Genomic DNA, 13,838 nt, shown 5'->3' with positions numbered 1-13,838 from the left:
TAGGCTGTTAAAACAAAACCATGAAGACTCAAATTCCTTAAAACAAGTAGCGATGATCAGGGTACCGCCACTTACCTTGCAGAAAAAAAGAAAGAAAGAAAAGGATTAAGAGGATACTATACTATGTATATGATGGCTAGTTATATGCCCAAAAAGATAATTTAGAATAAATGAACAAATTCCTGATACATGCAAACTATTTACCTTGCAGAAAGAAAGGGGAAAAAAAGGATTAGGAAGATACTATTCTTTGTGTATTATGGCCAATTAGACACCCAACAGGTTAGATAATTTAGAATAAATGAACAAATTTCTGATACATACAAACTACCAGAACTGACTCGGGAATAAATATAATACGAATTCATAATCAAAACTAAGGCCTTGGACAATTTAAATAATTAAAGAATTTACATCCAATGTGTCCAAAACACAGAAGAAAAGGGACCCTACACAATTCACTCTGTGAAGCCAGGATTGTATTGATCCTAAAGCCAAAGTCATCACAAGAAACAAGCCAATATATCTTAACACAGATACTAACATTCTAAACACAATAGTAGCACACACAACAAATCCAGTAAATCAAATGCTTGTATACCACAATCAAATGGAATTTTATCTTGAAATAATTTCACCACCACAGTCAGTCCATTTGAGACATTTGGTTAAGCCATGATTTGCTGTAAGATTCAGATGCTTAGTCTCACTCCTTCCTATGTATATTTACCTTTCATTTCCTATACATATTTACCGTCTACTGTTTGTCAGTATTCCGCTGGGTGGTAGCAATCTTAAGCGACAGGCGCGGCCTTGGTACTTACATGGTTTAGGGTGAGGTGCTGAGGTAGAGAAGACAGAGACTGAAAAAAAATAGGCCAGGCGCGGTGGCTCACGCCTGCAATCCCAGAATTTGGCAGGCCAAGGCGGACGGATCACGAGGCCAGGGGTTTGAGACCACCCTGGCCAACGTGGTGAAACCCCTATCTACCAAAAATACAAAAATTAGCCGGGCAGTTCGCGCCAGTGCACTCTAGCCTGGGCAACAAGAACGAAACTCCGAAGAAGGGAGGGAAGGAAGGAAAGGAGGGAAATAGGGAGGGAGGGAAATAGGGAGGGAGGGAGGGAGGGAAGCAGGAAGGAAGGAAGGAAACATTCTGAACATAGAGGGTCTTGTCCTAAGTCAGTCCTTCAATCTTATTGTGTAAGAGTAAGGGCTCTCTTAAAATTTAGGTGTTTAGAGTTAAATGATCCACTAACTTGTGAAACTGGAAAACATTTTTTTAGCAAAGCAGCAGACACCAGGGCACCGCCCCGTTCCATCCTAGACTCCACTTTCTCCATCTTGAGTCCCGCCCCGCTACCTGTTTATTCATCTGGCGCCAAACTCTCCGGTATTCCGATGGGGTCTACTAGGTGTCAGTCATTTGGCCACGCCTCAGCCGAAGAGAGGCGCGGAAAAGTATCGCAATGAGCTGCGTCGCCTATTGCTGACGCCAGAGAGTGTGCGTCCGCAGTTTATCAGAGAGCTGCGTGGCCAGCCCCTTGTGCGCGCCAACTTGCGGCATCTTCACTCAGGCTGCTCTTAGAGTAGTAGTAACAGCCAGAAAGGAGTCGGAAGAGGTCCCACGAGGCTGTCTTCACCGCTATGCCCAAGAATAAAGGTACTGCTGTAAGCGTCTGGGACTGTACCTCGGCTTGCTCTGCCAGTAACGCCGACATCTGTTCCAGGCCGCAGTAACTGTTCTTCTGGCGGAACTGGGCATCGCGCCTCCAGCACTGTGTTGGGGAAAAGAGTTGGGAATCCCCGATTTGGTCACATTGGGTGGGAGAGACGCCATTTTTGTGGGGCCTGCTTCGGAAGGTAGCGGGCTTTTGCTGCTATTTCACGCCAGACGGAAGGCGTGTAGGTAGCGGACGGTTGAGGAACCTTAACCGGACTGCCTGGCTTTCCAGAGTAGGCACCTGCAAACTTCCCTGCTACTTTCCTGGAAGCAGTTCTTAACTATTTACCTATCTGGACAGTTAAAAGTATTGCTAAGGATACTCCCGTTGTTAAACAGTGGGAAAACCTTGAAGCATGTTTAGGTTCATCTCTGGCGTTTTTCTCTACCCCATCCCTTTATAGAGTGTAACATTCTTTTGCAGAAGATTTATTACATATTTAGGCAAGTTTTTAACTTCCGTATCTGATAAATACCGTGGAAGTAAAGACATCAACGTTCCGTTCATTCTGCGTTTAAACTTTCACACCACGCTTAGACTTGAAAATAAGTTTACTTACAGCTTCTAAAGTAGGAGGTCTAACCTCAGCAGAACTCTTGCTCGGTCGTTTCTGAAAGAAATTCTCCTTTATATAGACCTGAGGTAATCTCTCACTTTTAATGCCCTTGTAATTGCTTGAAGAAAACTGTAGGTGGAAACAAAATGTGTTATTTTCCACAGGAGAGGACCATATTTTATAGTACACAAAAACTCTGCTTAGATTATTCCTTCTTGGGACCCACACCAATTTGTCTTCTTTTTACTTGCTTGTTGGCACCTAGGAATCTGTTTCATTTTCTCTTTATAGCTGTTACGATACACAACGCTTGAGGTACTTGGTGACAGTACAGTGCTGTGTTTTCTGGACAATACTCTTTGCTCTCCCCAAAACCCACTAATGGGTTCTTTGTATAATAAGATTTGTTTGTTTGTTTTACTGCAAAATTATTCAAGGATAAAGTGTATTATGGGAGAAGTCTAATTAGAGGTAGCAAAGGCTTATGATTTTCACTAACATTTTCTCAGAAGGTACTGAACAACTTCAGTAAGTATGTTGTTCTCACCTTTATTTCTAGTGATGAGATTCTCAGTTCTCTAAGTTACGGATTCTAAAGATCACAGTATCTCCCTTTGCAAAATGTCCATTAAATCTTTGTTGATGTTACTATCCCTGTACTTGACGCTAGCCTTAAGTAGTTTAGCTTCCTTTATTCTTCTAGGGTAGAACTTTCAAACTGAGTGAGCCTAAGAAGGTTCTCAGTAAAGAGTATCACCAGAACACATAGGGTTTGTTTAAGAAGGAGGTATGGATTTGTTGGTCATAGAAAGAAAGCAAGATAAACTATTAAACGACTTTAATTGTTATATGTTCATGTCTAGCCTCATTCTTTTAAAATATAATTTAAAGTGCATTCTGTTGCATGATATTACAGTAGAAGGAGAATAATCAGGGTTTGGTTAATTCTGGTAAATTGAAAACAAATTTTTGTATCATCTGAGGCACGTAAAAGAAGTGCAGTGGCCGGGCGCAGTGGCTCATGCCTGTAATCCCAGCACTTTGAGAGGCCGAGGCGGGTGGATCACGAGGTCAGGAGCTCGATACCATCCTGGCTAACATAGTGAAACCCCGTCTCTACTAAAAATGCAAAAAAATTAGCCCCGCGTGGTGGCGCCTACTAGTAGTCCCAGCTACTCCAGAGGCTGAGGCAGGAGAATGGCCTGAACCTGGGAGGTGGAGCTTGCAGTGAGCCGAGATTGCGCCACTGCACTTCAGCCTGACGACTGAGCCAGACTCCGTCTCAAAAAAAAAAAAATGTAAAGTAATACAGTGAACTCCTGGAAATCCATACCTCTAGGAATTACAACACAGACTCGTTAAAGTCCTCTGTTACCTCTCCCAAATTTATTTTTAAGATTTAATCACCATCCTGAATTGAATGTTTTTATTATTGTGTAAAATCAGTGTTATCCTCTGGGATACTTAGTTGAAGGATATTTTTGAAGACCCCTACGTTTTATGAGATGAGACTTACTAATATAGAAGTAAAACTTGCTCATTTGGCTTTTTGTGTTTTTTTGTTTTTGTTTTCATTTGAAAATCCAGATGTCTGTCAATATTGTCATGGTGAGGTTTATCCAAGTAAACATGTAAATGAACATGGGCCATATGTGGAATTATTTTTTCTTTGCCCTCATTCAGCTGGTTTTCTGCAGAAATCTTAGAAACCTGTCCTCACATCAGGAAAAGGGCATCCTTTGGCCTACTTGTGAAGAGCTAGAGTAAGATGCTCCCACCTTTGAGATTGCTGTATGCAACTTAAAAGTTGCCATTCTTTTGCAAATGTGTAATCATGGTTTAGTCATTTGAAAAGCTGCCAAACTTTTATAAAACCCAGTAACCAAAGCAGGTATGATCTTTGTCCTGACGCAGCTAAGTTCAGGCACGATTAATGGCTTGAAATATAGAATGTGTTTTCCTTTGTAGAAATTTAGTTTTGGCATACCCTAAGAATACATCCGAATCTGGATAAATCACGAAGTTGTGGAAGCCCAGTTTTCTTTTATAGTGGCACAGAACAATGTGAGACTGCTCCAGAGGTAGTGGGTGGATTCAAGAAGTTAGATGTCTGGCTTGCGGTGGCCAGCTATATATATTTTATTCTGTTTGCAGTGTTAACGTTTTTATTCAGATGCTTCAATCGATTCCTTTATATTACTGTAATTTGTTGCCTTTCTCCCTCCTTTTGGAAACGGCTGCTATTTTGGTTTACATTCTCTAATGTGTATAAAATGTTGTGGAGACATACCCCAATTTCTTGATAATTCAATAGAAAATCTCACAAGGAAATATTCTGGATGTGTTTAGTAATAAGCAAAAACTGAAAAAAAGAGTGAAACATGACGGCAGTTGAAATAGTTATCAAAAGTCTAAGGAAGTGTATATGTAAGCTTTAACCCAGAAATTCTAATTCTGTTCATTTATGAAATTTGTTGGAGAATAATATTCAATGCAGCATTATATAATAATATTGAAACATTGGAAGAAATTAAAGTATTAAATATACTTTAACTGTTAAAATGTTGGTCCATATCTGCAGCTATTGAAATGAAAAGATATTCGGGACAAATTATTTAGTGGAGTTAAAATATACTATAGAAGAAAATGAATGAAGTCTTGTTTTTATTTGGAAAGCATTGTATAGCTTTATATAAGATATATTCTTATTTCAGAAGTATCCAAACAAATGTTCAAGAAGGATAGTATTGATATATATCGGGTAAAAGACTTAAGGAGAACCTCGACAGGTTCTGTTAATGAGGTAATGTTAAAGTTGTAATGTAAATAAATTTAAACACATTTATTATGTGTTTAAATGATATATTTTTAATTTTCCTGCAAGTGATTTCAAAAACAAACTTCAAAAACCTTATTTTGTTTTATAGTTTAGTTTATATGATATTATGCAGATTTTTACAGTTAATTTTTTTATCTACTCTTTAATTAGGTAAAGGAGGTAAAAACAGGCGCAGGGGTAAAAATGAGAATGAATCTGAAAAAAGAGAGCTGGTGTTTAAAGAGGATGGACAAGGTAAGACTTTTTAAGTTAGGCTTCTTTTATTAATATATTTTGTTGTTGCTGTTAATATAAATTTCAGTCTTTCTCCTAAAGGAATCTTAATCATTATCCTGAGCAGTTGTCCCCATGTTTCCATTTTTCTTTCCCTCATTTCATCATCTACATTTCTCCTGTACTTGTTCATTAAATAATGATTTCTTGGATATACTAAGTCTGGATAGAGGATTTGATTGCAGCATTTTTGTAAATATACATTCAGTATTTTGTGTGGTATTCAGTATTCAGAACACAATCTAGCTGTTGCCTGCAATCCCAGGCCTTTGGAAAGCAAGGTTGTTGGCTTGCTTGAAGCTAGGAGAGACCAGCCTGAGCAACAGGGCAGAACCCTGTCTCTGCAAAAAAAAAAAAAAATTAATGGGGCATTGTGTTACACAACTGAAGTCCCAGGTTCTCTGGAGGATAAGGGGAGAGGATAGTTTGAACCCAGGAGGCCACAGCTGCAGGGAGCTGTGAGGGTGCTACTGTATTCAGCCTGGGTGACAGAGCAAGACCCTGTCTCAAGAAAAAGCCAAAAGTTCAGAGCAAATTAAGCATAGACTGTTATCATTAAATATTCCATACGTTGGTAATGCTATCAGACCATGGTTATTTGTGAGGATAAAATCTCAAAACCTTTTTGAACCCCAACTTCTTCAGTGCCGCTAGCGCATAATCATAAAATGTCATACAATCCTAATAATTGACTAACTCATTGGATTGATAAAGGAAGTACAGACTAACATACCAAAAAATAAAATAAAGTTTATCGGGCCAATTGCTTTTTTTCTTTTTTTCTTTAAGTAATGAGCTTACGAAAAATTTGTGAGATTAGTACACAACAAAGTTACATGTATTCTTCACCTAGATTCACCAATTTTAACCTTTTACATCTTTTACTTTATTTCTGTCTCTGAGTATCTGCATGTATACACGTTTTTCTAACTATTTTGAATTTTTACACAGATAATTAGTAACATGAATTTACAGACTTTACCCCTAAATACTTCAGCATATATCTCATAAGATCAAGCACTTTTCCTTTACTAACAGTAGAATTACTATAACATATTTAACTTCAATGTAATACTGTTATCTACTTCTATGTTATGCTGTTACAAGTAGGTAACCACTAACCACATATGACTATGTAGATTAATGTAACTTACAATTTAGATACGTAATAGTTCCATCACAGGTAGGTTTTCGTGGAGACTGCTAACCTCATTGATAATCTATATTCAGATTTCTTCACATTTAATTATTTTCAGCATGAATACATTTATTGTTTAATAATTTATAAGAAAAGCTAGATATGTTTCTATAGAATTTTTGGTAGTCACTTTTGTTCTAAATAAAAGCCACTAAAAAGTCAACATCTTTTAATTATATGAAACATATTTTCTGGCAAAAGAAACTTATTTAGCCTTCATCTTTTCAGTTCTAATAGATGTTGACTTTACTTTCAGGACAAATTTTTTAATTTTATTCTCACTTTGTTTTGTTTTCCTCCATGTTTCGAAATTGCTTAGTGATAAGCTGAGCTCACTCTATTGTTGTAAAATGGACGCAGTTGCGACATGTATGACCCCTCAATGTAGCTTTTTCTTTCTTTCTTTTTTTTTTTTTTTTTTTGAAGCAGAGTCTCGCTGGAGTGCAGTGGCATGATGGCTCAGTGCAACATCCATCTCCTGGGCTCAAGCGGTTCTCCTGCCTCGGCCTCCCAAGTAGCTGGGATTAGAGGTGTGTGCCAGTGCGCCTGGCTAATTTTTGTATTTTTAGTAGAGACGAAGTTTTACCATGTTATCCAGGCTAGTCTCGAACTGCTGACCTCAGGTATTGCACCTGTCTCAGCCTCCCAAAGTGCTGGGATTACAGGCATGAGCAACCATGCCTGGCCTGTCACTCTTATTTTCTAAGAACTTTAGAGTAATCACCAAGGTATTCTAAAGTAAACACAAATTTTAATAGTTAAGCTATTGTTTTCTTTGTCATTTCTGAGTTTAAGGATAGTGAAGATAGAGTTAGGGCTCATGTGTGAGAGGTTGATGAAGCATTATAGTGTATATTTTGAAATGCCCCTCTTTGATGTTCAAAAGTAGAGTGTACAATCATGACAACAACAGTTGACTTACTCAGAATGAGTAGATAATTAAAATGCCTCTAGTAGCAGAAACACCTTGCATTGGAAATGGCATTTGTAACCCTGAACAAGTTACTTGACTTAGTGTTTTATTTACTCTAAATATAAAGACGTTAAAGTATATGAGCATAGCTGAGAGAGTTGTAGAAGTTGACATATGAAGAATTCTCTGGTTTCCCTAAAGTTAGAATATGTGTCATTTTGAAATACTGCTGTCTGAATAAATTACTCAGGCTTCTTGCTGTTTGTTTTAAGCTGTTTTTCTTTGTATGTAGTGTGATCCAATTTAGCAGTAAATGAAGCTTTTATTAGCAGGTAAATTTATTTTGTTGTTGTTGAGTTTTGATCTTGACACCCAGGCTGGTGTGCAGTGGTGTTATCTCAGCTGCCTGCAACCTCTGCCTCCTGAGTTCAAGCCATTCTCCTGCCTCAGCCTCTTGAGTAGCTGGGATTTTACAGGCATCTGGCACCACACCCAGCTAATTTTTCTGCCTTTAGTAGAGACAAGGTTTCATCATGCTGGCCAGGCTGGTCTTGAATTCCTGACCTTGGGTTATTCACCTGCCTTGGCCTCCCAAGTTGCTGAGCCACCATGCCTGGCCCAATAGCTAAATTTTAGTCTTTACATTTTAACAAATGTTGAACAGGATCTCAACCTTTTTTTAATCTCCTCTCCTCAGAGTATGCTCAGGTAATCAAAATGTTGGGAAATGGACGATTGGAAGCACTGTGTTTTGATGGTGTAAAGAGGTTATGCCATATCAGAGGGAAATTGAGAAAAAAGGTAGGTGTGTAGGTTTCTTTTCCATAAAAATTTGCTGTAAAAAAAATGTCTCTGCTTTAAATACATGGTCCAAGCAATTTATTTTTGTGAATTCCCAAAATAATTTATGTAACAATGATCCATGTGACAATGTGAATAAAGAAAAAGTATTTGATAACTTTTCGATTTACTTGTAAAGAATAATTTCTTTGTTTAACTTCTGTTGTATTCCTACCAGAAATGTCTACTTTAGTATTGAAGAAACCAGACAAATCTAATATATAACACAAATAGTCTTGACTCAATTAAAGAAATTGAGTGAAAGAATGAAAAATCTTCCTTTTTACTTTAGATTAAAAGAGATGAATCGCTGCATATCCCTTCATTAGGTTTTGGATTGGGGGAAATAGTTTTAGGTGGTACTATAAAAATTGGAATATGGAATATGTTAGACACTCTATTTGTTATAATACCACATCAGGTAATTTTATAACTTACACTGATTAAAAGTCTCTACTACTCAGATTTTTAATTAAAATAATAATAACTTTTTTTGGCTGAGCTCTGTGGAAGTAATAGCTAGCATACACTTGTAGTCCCAGCTACTCAGGAGGCTAAGGCAGGATGATTGCTTGAGCCCAGCCCAGGAGTTCAAGGTTCCCATAAGCTAAAAATTGTGCTAATGCACTCCAGCCTGGGTGATAGAGCAAATCTCTATCTCAGAAAGCAATTAAAAAAAAAAAAAATCTTTTTGGTATGTTAACATTCTTTCTTTTCCAAATTAGTGACACTTTTAGGGGTTCTCTTAGTCCATTTGGGCTGCTCATTGACTGGGTAGATTATAAAAAACAAATTTTATTTCTCATAGTTTTGGAGAAAGAGAAATCTATTTAATATTTGGTGAGGACCCATTTCCTGATTATTATGTGGTGCCTTCTGGCTTAGGCCACACATGGTAGAAGTGATGAACAAGCTGCTTTGGGCCTCTTTTTTAAGAGCAAAAATTCCTTTCATGAGCGATTAGCCCTCATCATGTAATCACCTCGCAAAGGTCCAACCTCCTAGTACTATCACCTTGGGGATTTAAATTTCACCATAAATCTTTTGAGGAACACAAACATTAAGACAAGAACAGGCACTGTATTTATGTAGATTGGGCACTTTTTAGTCATTTTATGTAGACACATCTTCTGTATTTTGGACAATTACATGTCTCTCAATTTCTGAGACAAAGGATCATCTGACATTTTAAACTCTTGAGTAATTGAGATAAAATTGTTATTTTTTTTTAACTTTCTGAATAAGAAAATTTTAACAAACTCAACTGAGTACTGTAGTTTTTTCATGCCATACCTTAACTATGTACTGCATACAACTATACTACAGATACATATTACAGTTTTTTTTTCTAATTTATTTTTAATTTTTGAGGTAAGGTCTCACTGTGTTGTCTAGGTCTCTCTACATTGCCTAGATTGGTCTCAAGCTCCTGCGCTCAGATGATCCTCCTGGCTTAGCCTTCCAGAGTGCTGGTATAGGCATGAGACACCTCTCCTGGCATCTAATTAATTTATTATTTTTTCACACTAGGTGAATAGTGTACCTGTTTTGTGGGAAGATTCACTAAACATTTTTTCTTTTAATTTTTATTAAATTAAAATTTAATAAAAGTTTTATTTTAAAATAATCTGCAGTAAATTTCTTACAGGTTTGGATAAATACTTCAGACATTATATTGGTTGGTCTACGAGACTATCAGGTAAAAATAACATTTAAATTTGTGTTGTGACTTTGTATTTAAGCAGTTAATGTTTGGAAGGTACTATATACTAGTATCTTTGACCCTTTCCAGCCCAGGATGATTTCTGCCTGCCATCATCATTTATTTAGGGCCAGTTGTGTTTAAGACTATAGTATTTTTCAAATTTGAAATAATTCTCACAGATAGTTAAGGGTATATGTATTTTTGTGGAAAGACATAATTTTTTTAATTCTTTGTTTTCATTGCTAATGTGCAGTAAATATTTTCTTGCAGGCTTGGGCAAGTACTATAGAACATTCTGTCCTCATCCATTTAAAGGCCAATGGTGTTTCAGGCATTCCGCGAGGTATTTCAGACATTGTAGTTCCTAAATGCCGGTCTGTGAAATAGTACTGGTGCAGGCTGAATTTTCAATGCTCTGAAGTCAAATTAGAAGATGCATAGTTAGGATGTTCTTCATGGAACACAATTGTTTGTTTACCTTTTAAATGTATATTTTAATAACCTTTTTTTAAATGAGAAAGATAGTATATAAGGTGGTAATTTTTATTAGTGTTCTAATTTGGCAAAGCAAAATTTAGTAATCGAGACTCATTTACCTAATATTATTTTTCATATTAATATTTTGAAATTTAAAGTTCTTGAAATCCACATCTGGGAGACCACAAGTCTAGTTGATACAGTTGAGTAAGTCGGTTCTCCTTTAAAAGTTTTGTAGTTTGGTAGTGTAAAGTTAAGACATGCATACCAAGTAGTTACAGTACAAACTGTTGTAAAATACATGCTGTAAATTTAAAGTGAGCAGTATATAACAAAGACAGTGGTGTGGTAACTGTTTAATCTCCAATGTTGAAACTATTTACATGCTGTAGGTCTGTAAAATACATTTGATTTCTATCCATGGAACTCATCACCATTGTTTAACCACATTGAAAAAGTACTGCTATGTCTATATTTTTATTCTCTTAATATTAGGTGGAGTTTTCTGTAGTCATCTGTTAAGTGCAGTTGGTTTATAATGTTAAAGTCTTCTGTTGATCTTTTGTCTGATTCTTCTTTTCATTACTGTAAGTGGCATATTGAAGTTACTCTACTTTTCATCTTGAGAATTTCTACTTTTTACATGACTTCAGTGTCTTTTTTGACTTTCTGTTTAGTGAAATACCATTTTCATAATTTTCTTAATATTTTTAGACAGGATTTCTTTTAAGTCTTTAAATATGTTTATAATCTCTCAGATAAACCAAGTCCAACTTCTGGAATTCCTCAGGAATAGTATTTTTTTTTTCTCCCCTGTGTTTGGGTCACTTTTTTAGATCTCTTTCTTTCCTTTTTTTTTTTTTAACTGAACATTTTAACTACAACATAGCAATTCTAGAAATCAGATTCCTACCTCTCAGGGTTGTTGTTGGTACTGCTTGTTTGGTGACTTTTCTGAACTAAATCTTTGGCCACTGAATTGTTGGTTAGTTAGTGGGCAGTTCATGTTTGAATTAAGATTTCATTAAAATGAGCAAGATTTTAATCATTTAAGGAGGAATCTTGTACATTTAGAGGAATACTTTCAACATTCAGCCAATGTCAGTCAACTGACACCTCTTCCTTAGTCTTCATTTCTTGCTGTGCAGGATCTCAAGTTCAGTCAGGGGTAGTATTAGGACTTTCCTATGTCTTTCTTTATTGTGTGCACTACCCTGTACACATATTTGACCTTTCAGATTTGCGGAAGCATATTAGACTTTACAGATTTCCTATGGATATCTCATTCCAGAGCTTTTCCAAGATTTTTGGTTATTTTTTGTCGCAGCTAGTATTACCACTTAAGGCATGTTAAAAAATTGCCACAGATTCCAGCACTTTGGGAGGCCGAGGCGGGTGGATCAGGAGGTCAGGAGATCGAGACCATCCTGGCTAACAAGGTGAAACCCCGTCTCTACTAAAAATACAAAAAATTAGCTGGGCACAGTGGCAGGCACCTATAGTCCCAGGTACTTGGGAGGCTGAGGCAAGAGAATGGCGTGAACTTTGGAGGTGCAGCTTGCAGTGAGCGGAGATTTCGCCACTGCAGTCCAGCCTGGGCAACAGCCCGAGACTCCATCTCAAAAAAAAAAAAGAAAAAAATTGCCACAGATTGTTTTTTCTACAAAAGTCCTGTGTGGTAAACCACAGTGAATAAGCTCTGAATCAAATGAATTAAAGCAAAGCTCTTAAAATGGGAATTTCCAGGAACTGCCACAAAATTCTCTGTAGAATGGTGTTACCAAGGAACTTCAGACTTGTTCTGTGCTTTTCAGTAGCTGCTATGCTGTTGGTTTTTATTAAACTGAGATGAGGAATGGAAATAGGCCGCACTGCTTTTTCTTAGTAAGATTCACCTATATTTCTTGCATAAACGCTCTTTAGTGTTTCTTGCATTCATTTGGTTAATTTCCAGATTTCTGATATATGGATTTTGACCATTTATGTCAGTGTTCTCATTTCTTTTATGAAGGAACAAATTTTAGCAAGTGCTTATTCTGCCATACCTGCAATCACTGCAGGAAGGCCTTTATTTTGATAGACTTAATTACACATTGACTTTGTTTCTTCTTCATATATCAAACTAAAAGTTGTACTGTGTATTTAAAATATTATTTTATGAACATTATGTTATTCTAATCATCAATTTAACAAAATCTGGTTTGCACATATGGTTTGAAAAGTGTTCTATTTCATACTGCCTTTTTGCCAGATCACTTTAGTTTACATCTTACTTAGGTTGTAAATTGTAAGCAATCAGAACCCTCCTTACTGCAAGTTGGATAAAATACTTTCAATTGAGGAAGTGTGAACATCTTAGGAAAGTGGTTCTTGGTGTTTGCATTAGAAACACCCACCCAGAAGAGCTTTTAAAAATATGTATTCAGGTACTGCACCCCAGGTAGTTCTACTTTCACTCTTAAGGAAGTAGGTATCTGTTTTTAAAATCAAGCTATTTGTCAAGTTCCACAGACAATTCTGATAGATACTAAGAACTGATGCTTAGAAAAGTTTATTACTGTTTTGTTTGTTTGTTTGTTTTATGGAGTGTCACTGTTGCCCAGGCTGGAGTGCAGTGGCTTGATCTCAGCTCACTGCAAGCTGAGCCTCCCAGGTTCATGCCATTCTCCTGCCTCAGCCTCCTGAGTAGCTGTGACTACAGATGCCTGCCACCATGCCCAGCTAATATTTTGTATTTTTAGTAGAGACGGGGTTTCACCTTGTTAGCCAGGATGGTCTCGATCTCCTGACCTCGTGGTCTACCCGCCTCGGCCTCCCCAAGAGCTAGGATTATAGGCGCAAGCCACCACGCCCAGCCTAGAAAAGTGTATTACTTTTTTTAACATCATTATTCTTTAGTCCATTTTTAGTTTTGAATTGCAGTGTTTGACCTAAAAAGTTTTATATTACAATTTGTTGGAATAAGTCTTTTGTTTTTTTCCAAGAGACTTCTAATTAAAAGGTAATAGTAAATAAAAGCACTGTGCTTGCCTTTTGTGCTTTTATTAAAATGAAATCTCTACAGTCTTCTAGAAGCTATTAATCATTTTTTACTAATGAACATAAGCCACTTCCTAAAGACTCAAGAATATTTTTCTAAAGGGTATTGGGGTAGGCAAAGGAAAGCAGGAAAGTTTGTAACAAACAGTAGGTGGAAATTTTTAAGATGTGTTCAATTTGAAAGTAATTTGTGAAACAAGGGATATTTGATAAAAGACATTTTTAAAGTTATTGGTTTATTTCTAAGGATAACAAAGCTGATGTAATTTTAAA

General features: G+C 36.7%; 1 protein-coding gene across 1 annotated transcript; it reads left to right on the top strand.

Annotated features, from left to right (window-relative positions):
- Nucleotides 1–1,482: 1,482 nt before the first annotated feature.
- LOC108517966 (eukaryotic translation initiation factor 1A, Y-chromosomal) lies at nt 1,483–13,838 on the top strand (the record flags this gene model as incomplete). Its single annotated transcript, XM_017856101.1, has 5 exons — nt 1,483–1,664; nt 5,271–5,354; nt 8,202–8,305; nt 9,993–10,043; nt 13,813–13,838. Coding segments are annotated over exons 1-5 (281 nt in total), but the record flags the coding sequence as incomplete, so codon positions are not given.

Source organism: Rhinopithecus bieti, unplaced genomic scaffold (assembly GCF_001698545.2).
Source record: "Rhinopithecus bieti isolate Rb0 unplaced genomic scaffold, ASM169854v2 scaffold_44053, whole genome shotgun sequence".
NCBI lineage: Eukaryota > Metazoa > Chordata > Mammalia > Primates > Cercopithecidae > Rhinopithecus > Rhinopithecus bieti.
The sequence above is the reverse complement of the archived record's forward strand: the minus strand, read 5'-3'. Positions and strand labels throughout refer to the sequence as shown.